The sequence below is a fragment of the Trachurus japonicus genome, chromosome 4, assembly GCF_045865225.1.
Source record: "Trachurus japonicus isolate A0001 chromosome 4, Traja_1.0".
Lineage (NCBI taxonomy): Eukaryota > Metazoa > Chordata > Actinopteri > Carangiformes > Carangidae > Trachurus > Trachurus japonicus.
The window spans coordinates 30,884,244-30,903,863 of record NC_140910.1 but is presented as its reverse complement, the minus strand read 5'-3'; the positions used below and the strand labels follow the sequence as shown (position 1 = coordinate 30,903,863).

At 42.2% G+C, this 19,620-nt stretch overlaps 1 protein-coding gene across 2 annotated transcripts; it reads right to left on the bottom strand.

Moving 5' to 3' along the window:
- Positions 1–3,638: 3,638 nt before the first annotated feature.
- Positions 3,639–19,235, bottom strand: slc1a8a (solute carrier family 1 member 8a). Of its 2 annotated transcripts, XM_085775450.1 has the most exons (11): positions 18,948–19,235; positions 14,159–14,238; positions 13,350–13,565; positions 10,535–10,577; positions 10,229–10,436; positions 8,791–8,890; positions 7,233–7,466; positions 6,954–7,148; positions 5,849–5,983; positions 5,654–5,756; positions 3,641–3,821 (listed from the first exon to the last, which is right to left on the bottom strand). In XM_085775450.1, exons 1-11 carry the CDS (start codon positions 19,233–19,235, stop codon positions 3,666–3,668), a joined length of 1,758 nt encoding a protein of 585 aa, XP_085631576.1. In that variant the 3' UTR covers positions 3,641–3,665. The 2 variants fall into 2 exon arrangements, with proteins under 2 accessions (XP_085631577.1, XP_085631576.1); XM_085775451.1 differs by lacking the exon at positions 13,350–13,565 and having other exon boundaries at positions 3,639–3,821; positions 18,948–19,132.
- Positions 19,236–19,620: the final 385 nt, after the last annotated feature.

The following is a 19,620-nucleotide window of genomic DNA, read 5'->3' as shown; positions in this document are numbered from 1 at the left end:
CATGCAAAGCCAGGAGACCCCAGAGGGGAAAAAAAAAAAAGAGAAGGTAATCCCTGTTGTTGCAGTTCCTCCTCCCTCGGTAAATCTTCATTGTGATTTTAATCTGCGGAGGATTAGCAGCGAGCCACCTGCAGCTGCACGCTTCAGTCTCGTGCGCCCTCACGTTCATATTATTGGATTAATGAGTGCAGCTCTGTGGAGGGTTAAAATTAGCAGCAGTCCTCCTGTAGCCTCCGGTCTTCTGACCCCTCCCCCCCATTCTGGTTTATTACAACTTGTTTTTGTCCCTCATACCTACCCATACCTCTGTCATGAACGTAGTGAAACGACAAAGTGTCTAAAAATCAACCATCAAGTCTGAGACCAGCAGCTGCAGTTCCTTTCCTGACCTCTAGAGTGAGTCTCCAACAGTGTGTTGGTCTCCATTGACTCCCATATTGAAGGATAATTCCAGGCAAATCCAACCTGGAGCTCTAGTTTCCTATTATTTGAGGTCTAAAAGAATGAATTTGCAGATTTTCTTTTTAATACCTCCTGTTCTGCAGTAGTTCTGTCTGTCCCCGCATCGCCACAGCAGCGTATAATGGGAGCGGACCGATATTAGTCTGTTTACATCCCACAAAACCACAATTTTTTCTCACAGACGTCAGATGTCTTCCAACATACACCGAGGGGTTTGTTTACTTAAAGAAAAAGGACATGTTTGTAGACGGAGCTGTAATACAAAGTCAGGCTCAGTATGTTTACAAGTCATCTGAGGCTCCCGTTTGATTTATCAACAATGGAAACGTACCTCTGAGTTGATATTCCTAGAGCAGGAGCAATTACAAAGAAAATCTTCAGACCTAAAATATTAGGAAACTAGAGCCCCAGGTTGAATTTGCCTGGAATTGTCCTTTAAAATGAAACCGACATGTTTACAGCCTGGTGCAGAAACAGCTTTGGTCTCCACTGATCACTTCCTGTTTGTAGAACTCACCTGTTTACACCTGTAACAGACCATAAACAGAGTCCAAAGATCCTATAGTACCTTTTTACTTATTGAACAGCTTATTAAACTCATCTTGAGCCACCAAGTCACCATCAGTAATGTTTCTGCATTTATTAAGTTTGTCAAATACAAACAAACATAAAACACACAAGGTCCAAAAACACAAGTTTCATATAAAAAACACAAAAAAAACATGAGTGATGTTTGTCCATGGCGCTGCTTGATGAGATCATGTGAGAGTTGAAGATGCTGCAGGTCGCTGTGCTCGGCGTTGGCAGAGGAACTTTGAGGTTTGACGAAGGGTCAAAGGTCAGATTAAGGCAGGTCTACGTCGTTTTTAGTTTCGTTTTACTTCACTACTCAACACTACAACACGACTACTGGAACAATGAGACGTTCAAGGAGCACTTTAAAAAAAAAACCTAAAATGCACACGACAGTTTTATAATGAGATTCAACCACCACACACACGCACACACACACGCACTCTCACACACTCACACAGCTCAGAAGTTAACTGACTACAACAGGACACACACTCCACACTACACTGAAGGTTTTTATGGTTACTGTTCAAACGGACAGGTAATTATAGTGTTATAGCATAACAAAGATGACTTGAGTTAAACTCAAGAAATAATGAAGTGAATGTGTTTAGTTAAAGAAGCTGAATCCTTCAAGTCCACAGAGATTTGACCCTTCAGAGCCACCGTAGGCTAATAAATGTCACAGAAGAAACTCAAGTAAACAAAGTATATCAACGTGTTATTGTAATTAATGATGATTTTCTTATTGATTAATTCTTTGATTATTGTCTCAATGAACTGATTCTGATTTAGAAAAGTGTAAAAAAAAAAAGAGAAAGAAAAGAAAAGCTCATGACAATATGAACACCTGAACGTGGTGTCGTCATAACAACAAAACTATAACTCACATGCGAACTTGGAAATGTCTAATACAAGACTGCAATTAAAAGAATCAATAAGTAAATTATCAAAATAATTACAAAATGTTCAAGTTATAACCAGATCATCTTCATTGTTTTTGTTTTTTTTAAACATTTTATATACACGTGTATTGTGCGTTTATATGATTTTGTGTGACGGCTCCAGAATCATCAGACTAAGGAACTGTGGGAACAGATCATCAATAACTAATCAATATCTTTATGAACGACTGTGTTTGTGGCTCTTTGGTTCTGTTCAAGTTTTAGCTGCAACTGAAACTCCATGATCCTACAGCACTTTGTTTACTGAGCAACACGTGAAGAAAACAACAACAACAACAACAACAACAACAACAACAACAACGAGAGGAGGAGAAAATAAAGCACGTTGACTTCACATGAAGCCAGATGGAGCGCATGCCAGCATGCTGTAGCAACAGGAAGTGGGGGAGGGGGGTGGGGGTGGGGTTCTGTGAGGTGAAGAGCACTTGATTCATTCAGCCGTGGGATTGGACGGATTACCTCTAACCCGTTAACCCTTCGGTTAGTCCGAGGCGGTGAGCGCCGGCCAATCACATTCACAGCTCAGTCAAACGTGTGTTTGAAAGAAGATGTTCATAAAATCCCAGAATCCTCCTCCTGGGTCGGATCCGGAGCCTTTTTCCGCCCATGGAGGGAAGGTGGATCTGAACTGAGAGCTGGTAACTGGTTTTGTTGAAGTTCTGATCCTGCAAAGACTGGACCAGAACCAGAACCAGAACCAAGACAAGGACTCAGTCTGTCTAGAGCATTAGCTTTAGCGTTAGCTGCAGGTGCTGATTTGATTACAGAAGTCCATCAACGATGATCTCCACCCCAGTAAATGCCATCATCATCATCATCATCATCATCATCATCATCATCATCATCATCATTATCATCATTATCATCATCATCATCATGTAGCTACTCCCAGGAGGCCGTCGTGTTCCCATGATCCTCTGGTGACCACCAGGCTCCTGTTCTTCAGGGGCACGGAGGCGATTGCACTTCCTCTTCGAGTCCGAAGCAATCTCAGATGTTGTTCTGCCAGAATCGGGCCTCAGGCCGTAGCTGATGTCGTAGGTTCTGCCAGGTCGTCTGGGCTGCAGCCGCACATTCCAGTAGGTGGGGCATTGTCCGCAGCGATCCACAGCTACATGTGTCCTCTGTTGTGTGGTCCTCCCCGTTTCCACGCGCAGCCTGTTCAGTCACTTCCATGTTGCCCAACCAAGGTCATGGCCACTATAGCGAGGCTTTCGGTGGGTGTGACTCCTCTGGCCAACCATGTAGGAGCTCTTGTGTTGCAGACGGTGGTCCTTGCCTCTGGTTGGGTGGTCTGGATCGGAGCCGCCGTTGGGGAGCAACGTGGACATGCAAGGGCTGATGCCTGATGTCTGTCTCCTGCGGCCATGACTGATCGTCTGATGTGCAGGGGGGAGATGCCGGCGAGTGCATAAAGGCACAGGATGGGTGTTGTCTTGATGCATCCCGTGATGATGCGGCAGATGTCACTTAGAGCCGTGTCGACCAGTTTGGTGTGGTGTGATCGGCTCCACGTTGAGCAGGCATAGAAGCACTTGGAGCTCACTAGTTTGCGCAGGATGTTACTGCAGGTGTTGATCTTGGCGTTGGTGTTCTCCAGATGAGTGTCCCGTCTAGTGTAACTCCAAGATACTTGAGGTATGACTGCGCTGACTGGCTGAGTATTCACACCTGACAGATGTTGTAGTAGACGGTGTGAGCGTGTCCCTCCCCCGAGTCGCCACCCGCTTCAAACATACAGTCTTTGTGCGTGTGGATCTCCGTCATGGGAACGTCCACGCTGGGGCCGTGATTGGTGTGTGTGCCGTAGGACGGGATGGGCTGCAGGGACACGGGAGGACACGTCAGCAAACATGTTAGTAAACACGTTAAGCAAACAGGTTAGCTGGGTTTTAGAGGAAAACTAATCACTTGATTGACCTCTGCTGCTGATAACCTGGGTAATTATGTTGCTAATGGATTTCCCTATCTCTTCCCTGAGCTTCAGTAGTTTCTATAGTAACACAGAGTTTTGCTCAAACACAGGTGAATCATTAACATGGCAGCATGAGTCAATAACAGTGAGGAGATCAGGTTCTTGTCTCCTGAGTCATCGGAAGTGGTTCGATCTGGATCAAACCACAGTGGCTGTAGAAGTCTGTGGAGACTAAAAGCAGCAACACGACCCATTCATTCTGAGAGTCAGAGAGAGAGAGAGAGAGCTGCAGAGCCACACTGAGACTCAACAGGATTGAGGCTGACAGATCTAATCTGAGGAGGTTCAATGATTTAATCTGCTGCTGACTGACGGAGCTGCTGCACTGAGCGTGGACGGTCGGACTACAGGCCAAACGTATGGAAGCAACCTCAAGTTTCTGTATGAGTTCTATGTATTTTTGGCATGTACTTATTATACAGTACAGCACGATCAGACTTTGCTTTCATTGATATGCACCATTTTCGTAAATGTTAACAAAAGAAGATTTGCAAGTGGAAAAGTTAAAAACAATCCACAGTTTGTATTATTCACTTGCACTGCACTGCAGTCTCTCTTTGGCTTTTGAGAGTTTGCCCTTTAGAAAAACCACATGAACTTCACATGTGAAAATTTTGCACATGGGAATCATGTCATTTGCACATGGGAAACATGTGGTTTTGGCCCAATTTTATGTGAGTCACATGTGAATTCCCATGTGCACCCATTTTCGACATGTGGAAAACATGTTACCACATGTGGAAAATGGGTTCACATGTAATTCACATAAAACTGGGCCAAAACCACATATTTCCCATGTGTAAAATTTTTCACATAAGAATAAGGGAAAACCCCAATAACTCTCAACTATGTGTTCATATCTCACTACCAGAAGGCGATGAATGAAGAAACAAGAACAGATTTGCACATTGAGGAAGAAAGGATACACTGAAAGAGAAATTGCAAAACGCTTAATGGTGACCAACAGAGGAGTTTAGCTACTACACCCTGAAGCGACTAGAAGAAACAGGAAGTTATGATGATAGAAAAAGAAGAGAATTGTGTTCTTGGAAAGACCTCTCTCTCCAGTTGAGCTTGTGTGGACGAGTTGGGGCGATCAATCAGAAAAGTGCATCCCACAAATCGTCAGTCTCTCGCTGATAAACTTCAGAAAGCTTGAAATGTATTTCTTGGCACATGCTTTAAAAAACTTAAAGAACAAATGCCTCGAGTCGGATGCCATAATGTTGTTAAAGCCAAAGCAGGTTACTATAAAGAGAGCAAGAAAAACCTAAATACCTGATAATTACAGTAAAAATGTATTCTGATGAGTGACTCATTAAGTAATAATCAGTAGCATACCGATGAAACAAATTTGATCTTGCTTCCAAACGTTTGGCCTGTGGTGAATCTAACAACTGTTGGAGTTGTTAGGCTCCGTGAAGAGACGACTCAGATCTCGATCTCTGATTTTCACTCTGATAAAAGCTCAGAGTTTCTCTCGTGTCCAAACCAGGACTGAGAGACGTCATGAAGCAAATGTTTGGCTTTTTACATAAAAATTCAGAGAATAAATCAAAAAGTTGAAGCTCTGACTGAACCTTCGACCTCTTGACCCCAACACCTGTCCATCATCTCTGACCTGTACAGGTGTGTTGCTGTCTGTCACATTCAGGTAGGAAGGTGTGACTGTTTTTACCTTTCCTGTTGCGCTCAGCGGGAAATCTTTCCGACAGAGGTGGGCGATGATTCCGGCCGCCAGCGCGTCACCGAGGACGTTGATCATCGTCCGAAACCTGTCTCTGCGGAGACAGAGGAGACGAGGAGACACTGAGAGACTCCTCACCGTCGGCTCAACACGACAACACAAACACGTCACTCTGCTATCACTTACAGGATCCAATCAATGGCCACGATGAGTGTGATGTCATCCGGCGGTAATCCCACCGATGTCAGTACGATCACCATGGTAACCAGGCCGGCCTGGGGAATCCCCGCTGCTCCGATGCTGGCCGCCGTCGCTGTGATGCTGCAGACGGACAGATTGACATTGAACTAGTGGTTAGCCGTTAGCCACTGGTTTGACCTCTGACCTTTAGAAAACATGCTGAACTATAAACCATGGTGAGTTTAGCTTCATCGCTCCATCAGACTGTTGGGAAGCAGCTCAGGGTCTGAAACAGGCCCTGTGTATAAATCACTGTATCGTCTGCATAGAGACGAACGTTACTGTGTGCGATACGTCGGTACCTGCTTTTTCGGTAACATGAGTACTGCATATACTCGACGCAGCCAGACCTCGAGCCTCCAACTGCTCGGTGTGCGCCACAAGTTTGAGCTCATGTAAACATGACGCACCACTTGCCTTTCTCAGTCAGTTATCATGGCAGTGTGCGATTTGTGAAAAAAACAGATGGATCAAGATGGGTCGCTGGTTAACTTACATTCATTTATAAGTTAACCAGCGATTAAACTTCTTCTAAATGAATGTGTTGCTCCAGCCACAGACTGTAGCCATACAGGCTCCAGTGCTCTCCTTGGGTCAATCCGAGTTCTCAAATTTTGTGCAGGTACAAGAAAGTTTGATTTGGAACAGTTTTTCTTATATATACGTATATATTTTTTGGGCTTTTTTCGCCGATAATGGATAGTATAGTCAAGAGAGAGACAGGACAAGGAAGGCAGAGAGAGGGGTCAACCACATGCAGCAAAGGGTCACCTGTGTCGGGATTGGATACAGGATAGCCTCTGAATATGGCGCACCTCCTCTACCAACTGAGCTAAACGACGCCCCGACAGTTGGAATTGAATTCGTATCATGGAAATACATTGTGGAAAGCCTAGTGGCAAACATGTCCGCCTTTCAACAGCTGTCGACAGCTGGAGCCGGGGAGAAATCCAAAGATGTTTCGGTTGAAATCGTATTATTTATCTAGAATTTCATCACTGACCCTTCATCATATCCTCAAACGTCTCAGAGTGCGTCCATGTTGATTTACCTGATGGTGACCAGCTGACCAAAGTCCAGCTCGTAGTCGTTGACCTGAGCGATAAAGATGGCCGCCACCGCCTCGTACAGCGCCGTGCCGTCCATGTTGATGGTGGCGCCCACAGGGAGGACGAAGCGGGCGATCTGCCGGTCCACGTGACAGTTCTCCAACAGACACTTCATGGTGATGGGCAGCGTGGCCGAGCTGAGGACACACACACGATACGATAAGCACCTGAACACATCGTCAGCCGGAGGAGATCTGGAGAGCTGCGCCTCGCACTCTGACCTGGAGGAGGTCGCCAGGGCGATGACCATGGCCTGCAGCAGCCCGCGGATGTAGCTGAAGGGGTTCTTCCTGGTGAGGAGGAAGTAGAAGAGAGGGAGGAGGATGAGGCCGTGGACGAAGAGGCCGGCGAGGACGGTGATGCCGTACCAGCCCAGCTTCTTCCCCAGCGTGCTCGGGTCCTGCATGTCCAGGATCTTCCCCGCCACCAGGAAGATGATCCCGAAAGGGAAGTACCTGAGAGGACAGAGGTCAGAGGTCAGAGGTCACGGAGGCAGTGAACTCTCAAGGGTTCAACCTCTGCAGCGGCAACTGCCTGTGAAACATTCGGACTATCACCAGCAAGTTCTCCTTTACTGGAACTTGACGTTGCAGCAGTAGGTTTCTCAGTATGTTTTTCTAATAGTTTAAGATCCTATTTGGACCAGTTTTCTAATGGTTTTGGCTCCTAATGGATCCAGTAGATTTCTAATGGTATTACATCCTAATGGTGTTCCAATTCCCATTAGACCATTAGGAACTAATGGTTCCCAATGGTCTAATGGGAATTGGAACACCATTAGGTTTTATTCCAAACGGTTCCTAATGGTTTTACATCCTAATGTTTTTTTCTAATGGTTCCAAATGGTGTTCCAATTCCCATTCTTATGGTATTTTACTGGAATGTTCAGCAGGGATCACAATTTTACTCCTCACAATCCACCCTTGTGGAATAATAGATATGTTCTGAGTCTGACCAATCGTAAATCATCGTTTTTGTGGACCTGGTGGACATAAACTGTAAACTGTTTTCTTGTCTGTAACAACATCTATTGCACGTCTGTCCGTCCTGGGTGAGGGATCCCTCCTCTGTTGCTCACCCTGAGGTTTCTCCAATTTTTCCCTGTTAAAAGGGTTTTCCATGGAGTTTTTCCTCAGTCGATGTGAGGGTCTGAGGACAGAGGATGTTGTTACGATGCCATGTAAAGCCCTTTGAGACAAACTGTTTGTAAAAACGGGCTATACAAATAAAGTTGCCTTGCTTTGCCTTGTTGGATAAAGGAATTTGGGCTGTATCACATCTAATGGATGATCATAGTAATCTCCTAACTCATGAGAACCTTCGTGTTAAATACAACCTTCAGTGCTCAACTAAAGAGTACGATAAAGTAAGTCAAGCCATTCCAACTCCCTTTAAAACAATGACTCAACAACTGGTGGTGCATTCAAATGTTTCGGAAATGAGATCGCTCTGTGTGGAAATATGCTATACGCGATTACAGTGTTGTGGAGGCAAGAAAGGAGGCGATATTAATCTTATCCAATCCCTCATAAAGAAAATAAAATAATAAAGATGTCACCTTTAAAATACTAAATTATATTTTTCCATCGAACCACTTCTTACATACAAGATTTAACTGGAACAATAATTTGTGTGGTTTTTGCGAGAGGAGCATTGAAACGGTGGAACATATTTTTCTTTGAATGTAAGCATGTTATAGAAATCTTTTCAAAGCTGGCTGTTAACCAAACAAATGCCCCATAATAACAGCAGTGAGACGAGTCGTCTTCAGTGACTCACCAAACAGCAGCGTTGATGATCTTCATGACGCATTCATTGATGCATTGACAAACGTTTACGAGCGGAGCTCCTCGTTCGCCCATCCTGCCCAGCAACAGACCTGCACACACACACACACACACACACACAAATTATTTAACACACATTTTTTTTCTACTCTATATTTAATTACTGTAAACTTTGTTGGTTATGGTCTTTTTCTGGTTTAGTTTCACTTTTGTTTGTTTTTTCCTATATTGTAAGAATGATGGGTAGCTTAAGGGTTATGCTTCTTCTTTTCAGTCACTATTGATTGATTGTTGATCATGTATTCATACTAATTTCTTCTTAATACAATGTCTTGGGGTCAAGTGACTGAGCACACCAATGAGACTGCTCAGCAGCTTCTGTATTCAAATGATTTGTTCATTGTTTTAGGATCATTAAAAAAAAAACAATTTAAAAAACACATCAAAGTGTTGGCAGACATTGCAATTTCCAGATGTTCCCTAAACATCTCACAGTGGGTTCACACACATTAACCAGAGGCCTCACTTCGTCTTTATGGGAGATGTAGGAAGCTTTATTTTGCTTTTATTCTTTTTCCTGCAAAATATGTCCCAGGGGCCCCGGGGTTTTGTCTGGTTTGCCTTTGTTGATGTGGCCCCAGATGTTTAAGATGCTGTGACTCAGATTGAATTCACAGCTGGAATCAAAGTAAATGTTTAATGTGAACTGACATGAGCCTGATTAAAGGGATAGTTCACCCAAAATTGAAATTTCACTCATTATCTACTCACCCTCATGTGGACTAAGGACTGGGAGAAGTTTCAGAGTCCTCTGTGGCTTCTCTGAGTTACAGGGGGTCTCGGCGTAGCAGTGCATGTCAATATAACGGTTGCAAATGGATACCAACTGTCTTCGTAACAAAAAGACACACCAAAAAACATCCAAATACCTCCATGCTGCTCGTATGTAATGTCTGTCTTGTATTGAAGCCCCGAAATGCGAAATTGTCCCGAAAAAAATTAAATAAGTCTATATTTCAAGCTTGTTTGTAGCGGTTCGTCAAATTTGGACGAACTGGGAAGAGGAGCTTTGAGAAGCTTCCGCTACAAAACAAGCTTGAAATATAATTAATTTTTTGTTGGGACAATTTCGCATTTTGGGGCTTCAATACAAGACGGACATTACATACGAGCAGCATGGAGGTATTTGGATGTTTTTTTGGTGTGTCTTTTTGTTACGAAGACAGTTGGTATCCATTTGCAACCGTTATATGGACATGCACTGCTACGCCGAGACCCCCTGTAACTCAGAGAAGCCACGGAGGACTCTGAAACTTCTCCCAGCCCCTAGTCGACATGAAGGTGAGTAGATAATGAGTGAAATTTCAATTTTGGGTGAACTATCCCTTTAATTTTTTTTTTTTTTTACTGAGTTGTGACTTCCTGCTCACCCATGGTGGCAGAGAAGATGACGATGCCGAGGACGTTCATCTGCTGGCTGCTGCCGGGACTCGTCTTGTACAGGATGTCTGGGGGCGGAGTCAGCTCCAGGTACACCGTCCGACCTTTGGGGTCGCTCTCGTCGGGGATGACGTAGACGAAGTTTGGCTGGATGGTTCTGGCTGGGACTTTGAGGATGGGGATCAGGTCTGTCTTGTACTGAACAGACATGGTGGGTTATATTAGTCAGGGTGGAGGTGGAGGTGTTGGGGGATGGGGGGGGTCAGTGTTTGGTTTCATCTCAGGTGTTCTCTTACCTGCTGGAACGTGGCCTCGATCAGATTGGACGGAACCATGTTCCTGTGGAGGAAACAGAATCAAAGACTGAAAAACAGGAATTTATAACACTTAAAGAGCATTTATAACACTTAATGGTAAAAAAGCATTTAAAACACATAACGTAATAAAGCATTTATAACACTTAGCCTAATGGTTATAGAGCATTTTTAACCCTTAATGATAATAAAGCATTTAATAAGCAACACTTAATGTAATTAAGCGTTTATATAGTAATTAAGTGTTTTATGATGTAATTAAAGCAGAAGTAAGCGATCCGGTGGTTTTGGCTAACTTCTTGTCAGCCGATGGAGTTAGCAGTCCCCGCCCTCGTCCCTACGTCACCACATTCACGCACATCCCTTGGCTGCACACACAGAGAGGACCGCCCCTTTATGCCGCTCTCTCTCCTCATTGGATAAAGGTTGTAGGATACAAGGAAAGTTTTCTCCTCGGCTTACAGCAGAGCAGAGTGACTGACAGACCCGTGTTTCGGACCAAACACTCTATATAAGTGATTGCTGTCGGAAGATATAAGTATTTAAGACTTATATTAACACAAACATTCCGCTTACTTCTCCTTTAAATGTGAAAAAGCATTTAAAACACATAACGTAATAAAGCATTTATAACACTTTATAATGGTTATAAAGCATTTTTAACCCTTAATGATAATAAAGCATTTAATAAGCAACACTTAATGTAATTGAGCATTTATAAGGTAATTAAGTGTTTTATGACGTAATTAAGCGTTTATAACACTGCACTGCACAGTCGGAGATGAACAGTGAAGTCGTCTATAAATCACATAATGTCATAAAGTGTTTATATCACTTTATGTAATAAAGCATTTTTAACACACAATAGTAATAAAGAATTGATAACACTTAATAGTACTAATACATAACATAATTAAGTGTTTATAACACTTAATGTAATTAAGCATTCGTAACACTTAACGTAATAACATGTTTATAACACTTAATGGGTTTTAATTATGGTAAGTGTTATAAACGCTTAATTACGTTATAAAACACTTATTTACCTTACAAACGCTTAATTACATTAAGTGTTGCTTATTAAATGTTTTATTATCGTTAAGGCCTAGTTAAAAATACTTTATAACCATCAGGCTAAGTGTTACAAATGGTTTCTTACAGTAATAAAGCATTTATAACACTTAATGTAATTAAGCGTTTATAAGGTAAATAAGTGTTTTATAACGTAATTAAGCGTTTATAACACTCAATGGTAATGAAGCATTTGTAACACTTAACAGAAACAAAGCATTTATAACACTAAATGTAATTAAACATTTATAACACTTAACGTAATTAAGCGTTTATAAGGTAAATATGTGTTTATAATGTAATTAAGTGTTTATAACACTTAATGGTAATGAAGCATTTGTAACACTTAACATAATTAAGCATTTATAAGGTAAATAGTTGTTCATAATGTAATTAAGTGTTAATAACACTGCACTGCACAGTCGTAGATGAACAGTGAGCAGTCGTCTATAAATCACAGCGTCAGTAAAACTCTGAGTCGACCTCGGTCTCGTCTGTTTCCAGATCAGCCGACCTTCAGGCAGAGGTCAGAGGTCAACGGGATGATTGACCCGCTCGTGAGACACCTTCGGTTGTGGGGGCGTGTCCTCTGGACGAGGCACGAGGGCGCGGTCTGCCAACGTGCCGCACTGAGATCATGACATCTGACGGAGTTAATCTGCAGGATTACTAAAAATACTCATCAGCCTCTAACGAGATCACGGTCATTTGTTCTCCGCCTTTTGTTGACCGCCGACGTTCACTCCACAGCTGTCAATCAAACCCGTAGACGCTACACATCCCTTACTGAGGCACAGTGGTGGACAGTAGACGGAGTAAATTTACTTGAGTACTGTACTTAAGTACATATCCAGAGGATTTGCACTTTACTTGAGTATTAGATTTCTTTGGTACTTATTACTCTTACTTGAATACATTTCCAAGACAAATATTTTTACTTTTACTCAAGTTAATTTCTAGGAAGGCTGAAAAGTACTCGTTACTTTCAGGTCTGCTCTTTTTTTTCTTTTTTTTCTAAAATCCTATTGGACACAAACTGTGTTTGTCAAAGAAGGAAACCCTCACCCCTAAAAGCAGCACATCAGTGCAGCTGGTTTCAAAGAGATAAAGCAGAAGTAAGCAGAATATTTGTGTTAATATAAGTCTTAAATAGTTCTATCTTCCAACAGTAATCACTTACATAGAGTGTTTGGTCTGAAACACGGGTCTGTCAGTCACTCTGCTCTGCTGTAAGCCGAGGAGAAAACTTTCCTTGTATCCTACAACCATTATCCAATGAGGAGAGAGAACGGCATAAAGGGGCAGTCCTCTCTGTGTGTGCAGCCAAGGGATGCGCGTGAATGTGGTGACGTAGGGACGAGGGCGGGGACTGCTAACTCCATCTGCTGACAGGAAGTTAGCCAAAACCACCGGATCGCTTACTTCTGCTTTAATTCTCAGAAACAAGAGTTAAAAGGTCCTTAAATTCATTTAGATACTATGATATAGTAATTCATTAATGTGAAAAATAAGAAATTTACTCTTAATAACCCTAACCCTTTTACTTACGTAAAGTACATTTAAAAGCATGTACTTTTGGATACTTAAGTACCTTTAAAAGCAAGTACTTTTTTACTCTTACTCGAGTAACATGTCGACTGAGCTACTTTTACTTGTAACGGAGTAAATTTTGACCAGTAGTATTTGTACTCTTACTCAAGTACTGGGGTCGAGTACTCTGTCTCACCTGATGAGGTCGAGCAGGGCGTCGGCCGAGGTCATGACGGGCCCGCCCCCCAGCCGGTTGCTCTCCATCTCCGTGCCGACGCCCGGCTTGATGATGAGGACGAGCAGGATGCCGACCACCACGGCGATGAAGGTGGTCCACAGGTAGTAGGTGACGGTGAGGACGCCCATGCGGCAGCACGCCTTCGACTCCATTGACGACAGCCCCGACATCAAACTGTGGAGGGGGGCGGAGTCAGACCAGGTTTAACCCTCTTCAGTATTTACATTAAAAAACAACAACAGGTTCTTCTGGGTGTCTGAGCACTGCAAAAACTCAAAATCTTACCAAGAATATTTGTTCTAATTTCTAGTCAAAATGTCATTTCTAGTCAAAACAAAGCTAATTCTACTTAAAATAAGACTCATCACATTGAAACATAGCTTGTTTTTAGACTTTTCCTCTCCTTCTCCCCTCTCTCTCCTCTTCAAGCATATTTTCACTTGGAATAAGTAGAAAAATCTGATAGTGGAGCAAGTTTTTCTTTCTTATTACAAACACAAAAATCTTGCTTTCACTGGCAGATTTTTCTACTTATTTCAAGTGAAAATACGTTTGAAACAAATGAAAATTATCTAAAAACAAGTAAATTTTTTAGGTAATGAGTCTTATTTTAAGTGAAACAAGTTTAGAGATTAGTTTTGACTAGAAATGAGACATTTTGACAATAAATAAGACAAATATTCTTGGAAAGATTTTGAGTTTTTGCAGTGAGGAAGTCATGATACTACTGTTTGTACCGGGCGCCACCGGCGTGGACGTTGACCTACCTGGACGTGATGAGAGGGAGGATCAGCATCTTCAACATCCTCATCAGCAGCTCCCCAGGGAACGAGAAGTAGATCTTCGCCTGACGAGAGAAGAGAAGGAACGTCTGAGTGATGACATCATCATCATCACCACCATCATCCATCGCTGTGAATTTTTATTTCAAACTAAAACAATCTGAGGTTCAGTTCATTTAGCCAGAGTCTTAATCACAAAGACCCAGGTTTGAATCCAACTCGTCCCACTTTGCTGCAGGTCTTCCTCGTCTCTCTCTCTCTTCTGATTCCCTGTCTCACACACTGTCCTGTCATGATGAAGGCTTAACGAGCCCCAAAAACTAAAAACTAAAGAATCTGAAAAAATCTCAACAAACACGTTCCCTTTGGACAGATGAGGACAGATGTCCAACATCCGTCTCTGAGGAGGAAGAAGAGGAGTAGATGAAGATGAGTAGAGATCAAGTGGTGATTGTAGAATCTGTAATAAATCACCAGTGAGGTTTCAGATTATTATGGTCTGGATTTATTCATCTGAACTCTGAACCTTTTGAACCTGATCATCGTGGACATACCTGAACCACCTGAGAACCTAAAAACCTGACGGACCTAAAAATACCCCGAAAGTACCCAAACCACCTGAGACCGTAAGAACTTGAACCACCTGAGAATCTAAAAAACATGAATGACCTGAAAAACTAAAAACATAAAGCACCCGAGAACCTAAGAACCTAAGAACCTGAACCACATAAGAGTCTAAAAAACCTGAATGAACTAAAGATCTAAGAACCCAAACCACCTGAGAACCTAAGAAGCTGAACCATCTGATAATCTAAGAACCTAAAACCTGAGAAGCTGGAGGTTCCTCTGGTGGACCAGTCTGTGTTCACACCAGTGGAACCTAAGAGGGAGGACGTTACTCTGCGTGACTCAGGCAGGTGGAAGTAAACTCAACAGCAGCAACATGTTTGCTGTTTTGCTGTCTCAGTAATCCCTCCTTCAGTTTTTATGTTCATAATTATTTGGTCTGGCGTTGGAGTGAACACAGTCTCGACCATCAAGTTCAAAGATAAGAATAACTTTACTTTATTAAGGAGATTCATACAAATTGTTCTTTCCTGTGCTGCTTTCTAGCTTTTCTTGAAATTCTGTATTTGCCCAAATCGCCACCAAACATTTAATTTTTTACTTATTTATTTGTTGTCATGTGTGTCTTGATGGTCTCTTTATGTGTCTATATGTACTGTATGTAAACCGGGATGGAAATTTAAAAGCTATGCTTCATCCATCCCCTTTTCAAGCCAGGTATTTTCTAACTGTACTGTTACTGTTTTTCAGTCTGAACGCGCCGACCGGTTCAAACTTGGGTTTGGGAACCAGCTCTGCTAGTGTGAAACCCCTCTGAGTGGAGCAGAGTGAGTTTCCTCCATGTTTGTGTTGATCTATATTCAGCTGCTGTTCAACTCAGTTCTCTGAGACGGATCAATTCTTCCTGGAAACACTGTCACTGAGAAACTGCTCTATTTATAACTATCTCTATCTTATATGTCTAATACACACTGTATGAAGACATACACTATATATATATGATACATATAAACTGATATGTTTAACATTTTAACAAGATTTAATTTGAAGACACTAAGACTGATAAATCTTTATCCAAACTTTGAATCCATCTCATTTCAGAGACACAGAAGAGAGTCGAACAGACAATCATCTGCCTCATGCTATACGCCGACATGGGACGTGTGACCACTTGACCACCCAGTTAGTAATCTAATTGATACCCAATTGATTGATCCACTTATTGATGAGCTTTTCCTCTTCTTCTTCACATCAGGACTGTACAGGGTGAACCACTGGAACGCATCCTTCACACACTTACATCTGGTTTAAAGGGTTAAGGCGGGGGGGGGGGTCAGGGGTCAGGGGTCAGTCACCCTCAGTGTTCGATTGGTTGAGTCTGAACTGATCCAAACTTCAATCATCTGCTAAATATAAAGAACCGACAGCGGCGTGCAGTGACTTTCACAGAGCTCCAGTCCCAGTCTTTGTCAACGAGACTTGATCGACCAGGTAAAGGACAAAAGACAAGCTGGCTTCCCAAGACTGTAGCAGCTAATAGAGGGCAGCAACTTATTAGAGGCAACGTCAGATCCTTATGGGACGAACGGCTGATTCAATCACATAGAAGTAGAACTATCACTTCCGAGTTGGAGTCGTAGCTATACAATGACATGCAAGTCTTGAAGAGTGTTTACTAATGTAGTTTGGTGGGCTAACTAGCCATGCTAGTTATGTTGACAAAAAAGGAGGCGTGGCCAAATGTAAACTCCATCAGAGGTTGTATAGTTTAACCCTGTCTGTCCAGTTTGAAGTGTCAACAGATGATTAATGAAAATAATCAACACAAAATTTAAAGAGAAAATATAAAGATACTGACATTAGATGGGAGTTAAGTAAAAAGTTAAAGCTGGGGTGCAGGATTTGTTTTGAAAACAAGCCTACAGCTCCCGCTATCTTTGACCTCAACCAATCAGGAACCACCAAACCAGAGTAGATTTGATTGTTCAAAGATAGTGGGAGCTTCCACAGAGACATAGAGAAACACTGTGATCCCTTCCTTACTGACAGCTGAATGGGAAAACACAATTTTAATATTTTGTTTTTGGGCCAAAAGAGTGCCATTTCTGTCCCCAGCATATTAAATGTATAAAAACATGTAATAATATAATATAAATTGCATTTAATTAATAAACAAAGCACCATACACATGAATCACTGTAGAAATTAAAGATATATAATTTTTAATTACTATAAAAAGGCTTTCAAAGCACTGAAACATAGCCTTTGTTGCATGTCCCCAGAGCCAAACGCTATAGTTTACCACAATGCATTATGAATAAAATCCTTCTAAAATCTCATTTTTTTTTGCATATTAGTGTGCCTTAATATTATATCTACACTTATATAACATTTTTTAAATTAAAACCTAATTATATTTTGGTTAAAATTCACATTTTAGTCCCGTCCCCAGGTTTTCACTCAGTGCTGTTACCGGAACACATTCTACACTCTAAAAGTTTTGGACCATTCCACCAGTGACATGTTCTGCTGGAAGTGACATCATTTGGGTCTTCTGAAAGTCATGGGAAGACCAACATTAAATTCTGTAATTTATTTTTCCTGAAATTGAATGATATTGTAGCTATGTCAGGGTCCGTCACTCTTAAAACTCATTCCTGTTACCTAAATTATCTCTAGACAGTGTTTGTTGATATCAAAAGTAAAATATTCAGTTAAATCCTAAGAATGTGCTCTGTGTGCTCAGGCTATTAGTATAGATGCTATTTGGCTAGATTTCACACAATTGCTGATTTTATGCTAAAAACTCATTGCTGTTACCCTCATTGCTGTTACCTTTTCTTCAAAAATGCAATGATAAAAGCAGCAATAAATTAAATAAAGTAGCCTGAGATTGACCAGTACTCATTTTGAATGAGTAAATGTGTATATTAAAAAATTCTATACTGAAATGGGATGAAAAATGAAGTTTAATTTTTAAGAGTTACAATGAGCAAATGGCACTCTTTTGGCGGAATGACCCTTTTAAAACAAATCATGCCTATACCCCAGCTTTAAGTAAAATATAGTTTGAGAACACAGATCAATTGAAAACTAGGAAGGAAACAAACAAGTGGGTAACACTTTATATTAAGTGCACACTACTAAGCATTAGTTAAGCATTAATAAATACTGAATTCATCGTTTATAACACATGAATACTCATTAGTATGTAGTTTATAAATACAGTTAAAATGTTTTACTCTTAGGGTTAGGGTTAAGCACTCACTGTATTTATAAACTACATGGGCTACTAGTGAGTATTCATACTTTAAAAATGAAGAATTCAGTATTTATTAATGCTTAACTAAGGCTTAATGGCAAGGCAAGGCAATTTTATTTGTATAGCCCGTTTTTACAAACAGTTTGTCTCAAAAGGCTTCACATGGCATCGTAACAACATCCTCTGTCCTCAGACCCTCACATCGACTGAGGAAAAACTCCATGGAAAAACCTTTTAACAGGGAAAAATCGGAGAAACCTCAGGGTGAGCAACAGAGGAGGGATCCCTCACCCAGGACGGACAGACGTGCAATAGATGTTGTTACAGACAAGAAAACAGTTTATAGTTTATGACACATAGTGTGTACTTATTATAAAGTGTTACCAACAAGTGTTGATGGGAAATTGAAACAATGGGGAAAATATGAAGTAGATGAAATGTAGAGAAAAGTAGCAACAGGAAAGTTGTAGAGGAGACTCAACAGGAGATTTCACAATAAAAGCATCAATGAGGTGCAGCAGCTGAAGAACTGAAGAGAAATCTACACTGCAAAAACTCAAAATCTTTCCAAGAATATTTGTCTTATTTCTTGTCAAAATGTCTCATTTCTAGTCAAAACTAATCTCTTTCCACTTAAAATAAGACTCATCACCTAAAAATTGTTTCAAACTAATTTTCAATTGAAATAAGTAGAAAAATCTGCCAGTGAAAGCAGGTTTTTTTTTGTGCTTGTAATAAGGAAGAAAAACTTTGCTTGAAAAAATTAAAAAGTGTCTAAAAACAAGCTGCTTTTTATGTGATGAATCTTATTTTAAGTAGATTTATTTTAACTAGAAATAAGACTAATATTCTTGGAAAGATTTTGAGTTTTTGCAGTGTAACCAGCATGGAGGTCCAGGTGAGCCCTGAACTACCATGGGGATCCAGGTGAGCCCCCTACCTTACCTGTGTGGACAGCTGTGTTCCTCTGAGCATGAAGCCCAGCGTGCAGCCGGTCAGCACGGCGATGACCGACAGCGTCAGCAGCCCGTTCCTCTTGCAGAAGTTGCGGATCGTCCTCCCCACGTCCTGCTTCAGCGTCACCTGCACGAAGCTCCGCAGCCGCTCCCCCATCGACCTGCTGCTGCCCCGCGCGGGCCCCGCCGGGGCCCCGCACGAGCTGCCGATGGAGCGCGCCTCCTCCTCGGGGCCTCCTCCGCCGCCGCCGCCGCTCGGTAACAGGAGCTCCTCCATGCCTCCTCCTCCGGTCTGGTTGTGTGTGTGCGGTGTCTGGCAGGATGACAAACCCCGGGGAGCCAGTTCCTCCTCCTCTGGGGGATTAATTAACTCCTCACGGTGCAGCAGCAGAGCAGAGCAGAGCCACCGGCGGCTGGAGGCTCGACGCTGCATGCGCGACTTACCGGCTCTAAGAGGCTTAGACAGGTGGAATAAACCTCACACGCCTCTGATGTGTGCATGGGACCGAGCTAGTCCTGGTTCTGGTCCTGACGGTGAGGACCGACTCGTCTAGGCCGAGCCGGGCTGGGCTAGGGGGGTCAGGGGTCAGGGACTCTGCAGATTCATCCCCCACCTGCACTTTCCATTTCTTGCACTTTCTGTATGTTGTTGGTTTTATTTA

What these genes read in the sequence shown, in the direction of transcription:
- slc1a8a (XM_085775450.1), bottom strand. Translation starts at nt 19,235, where the DNA reads ATGGAGGAGCTCCTGTTACCGAGCGGCGGCGGCGGCGGAGGAGGCCCC. An exon ending in CTCCCTCTCATCACGTCCAG is followed by an intron (nt 13,566 to 14,158) that starts GTAGGTCAACGT and finishes CCCCCTCCACAG; the next exon opens with TTTGATGTCGGGGCTGTCGT. An exon ending in GCCCTGGCGACCTCCTCCAG is followed by an intron (nt 7,149 to 7,232) that starts GTCAGAGTGCGA and finishes GTGTGTCCTCAG; the next exon opens with CTCGGCCACGCTGCCCATCA.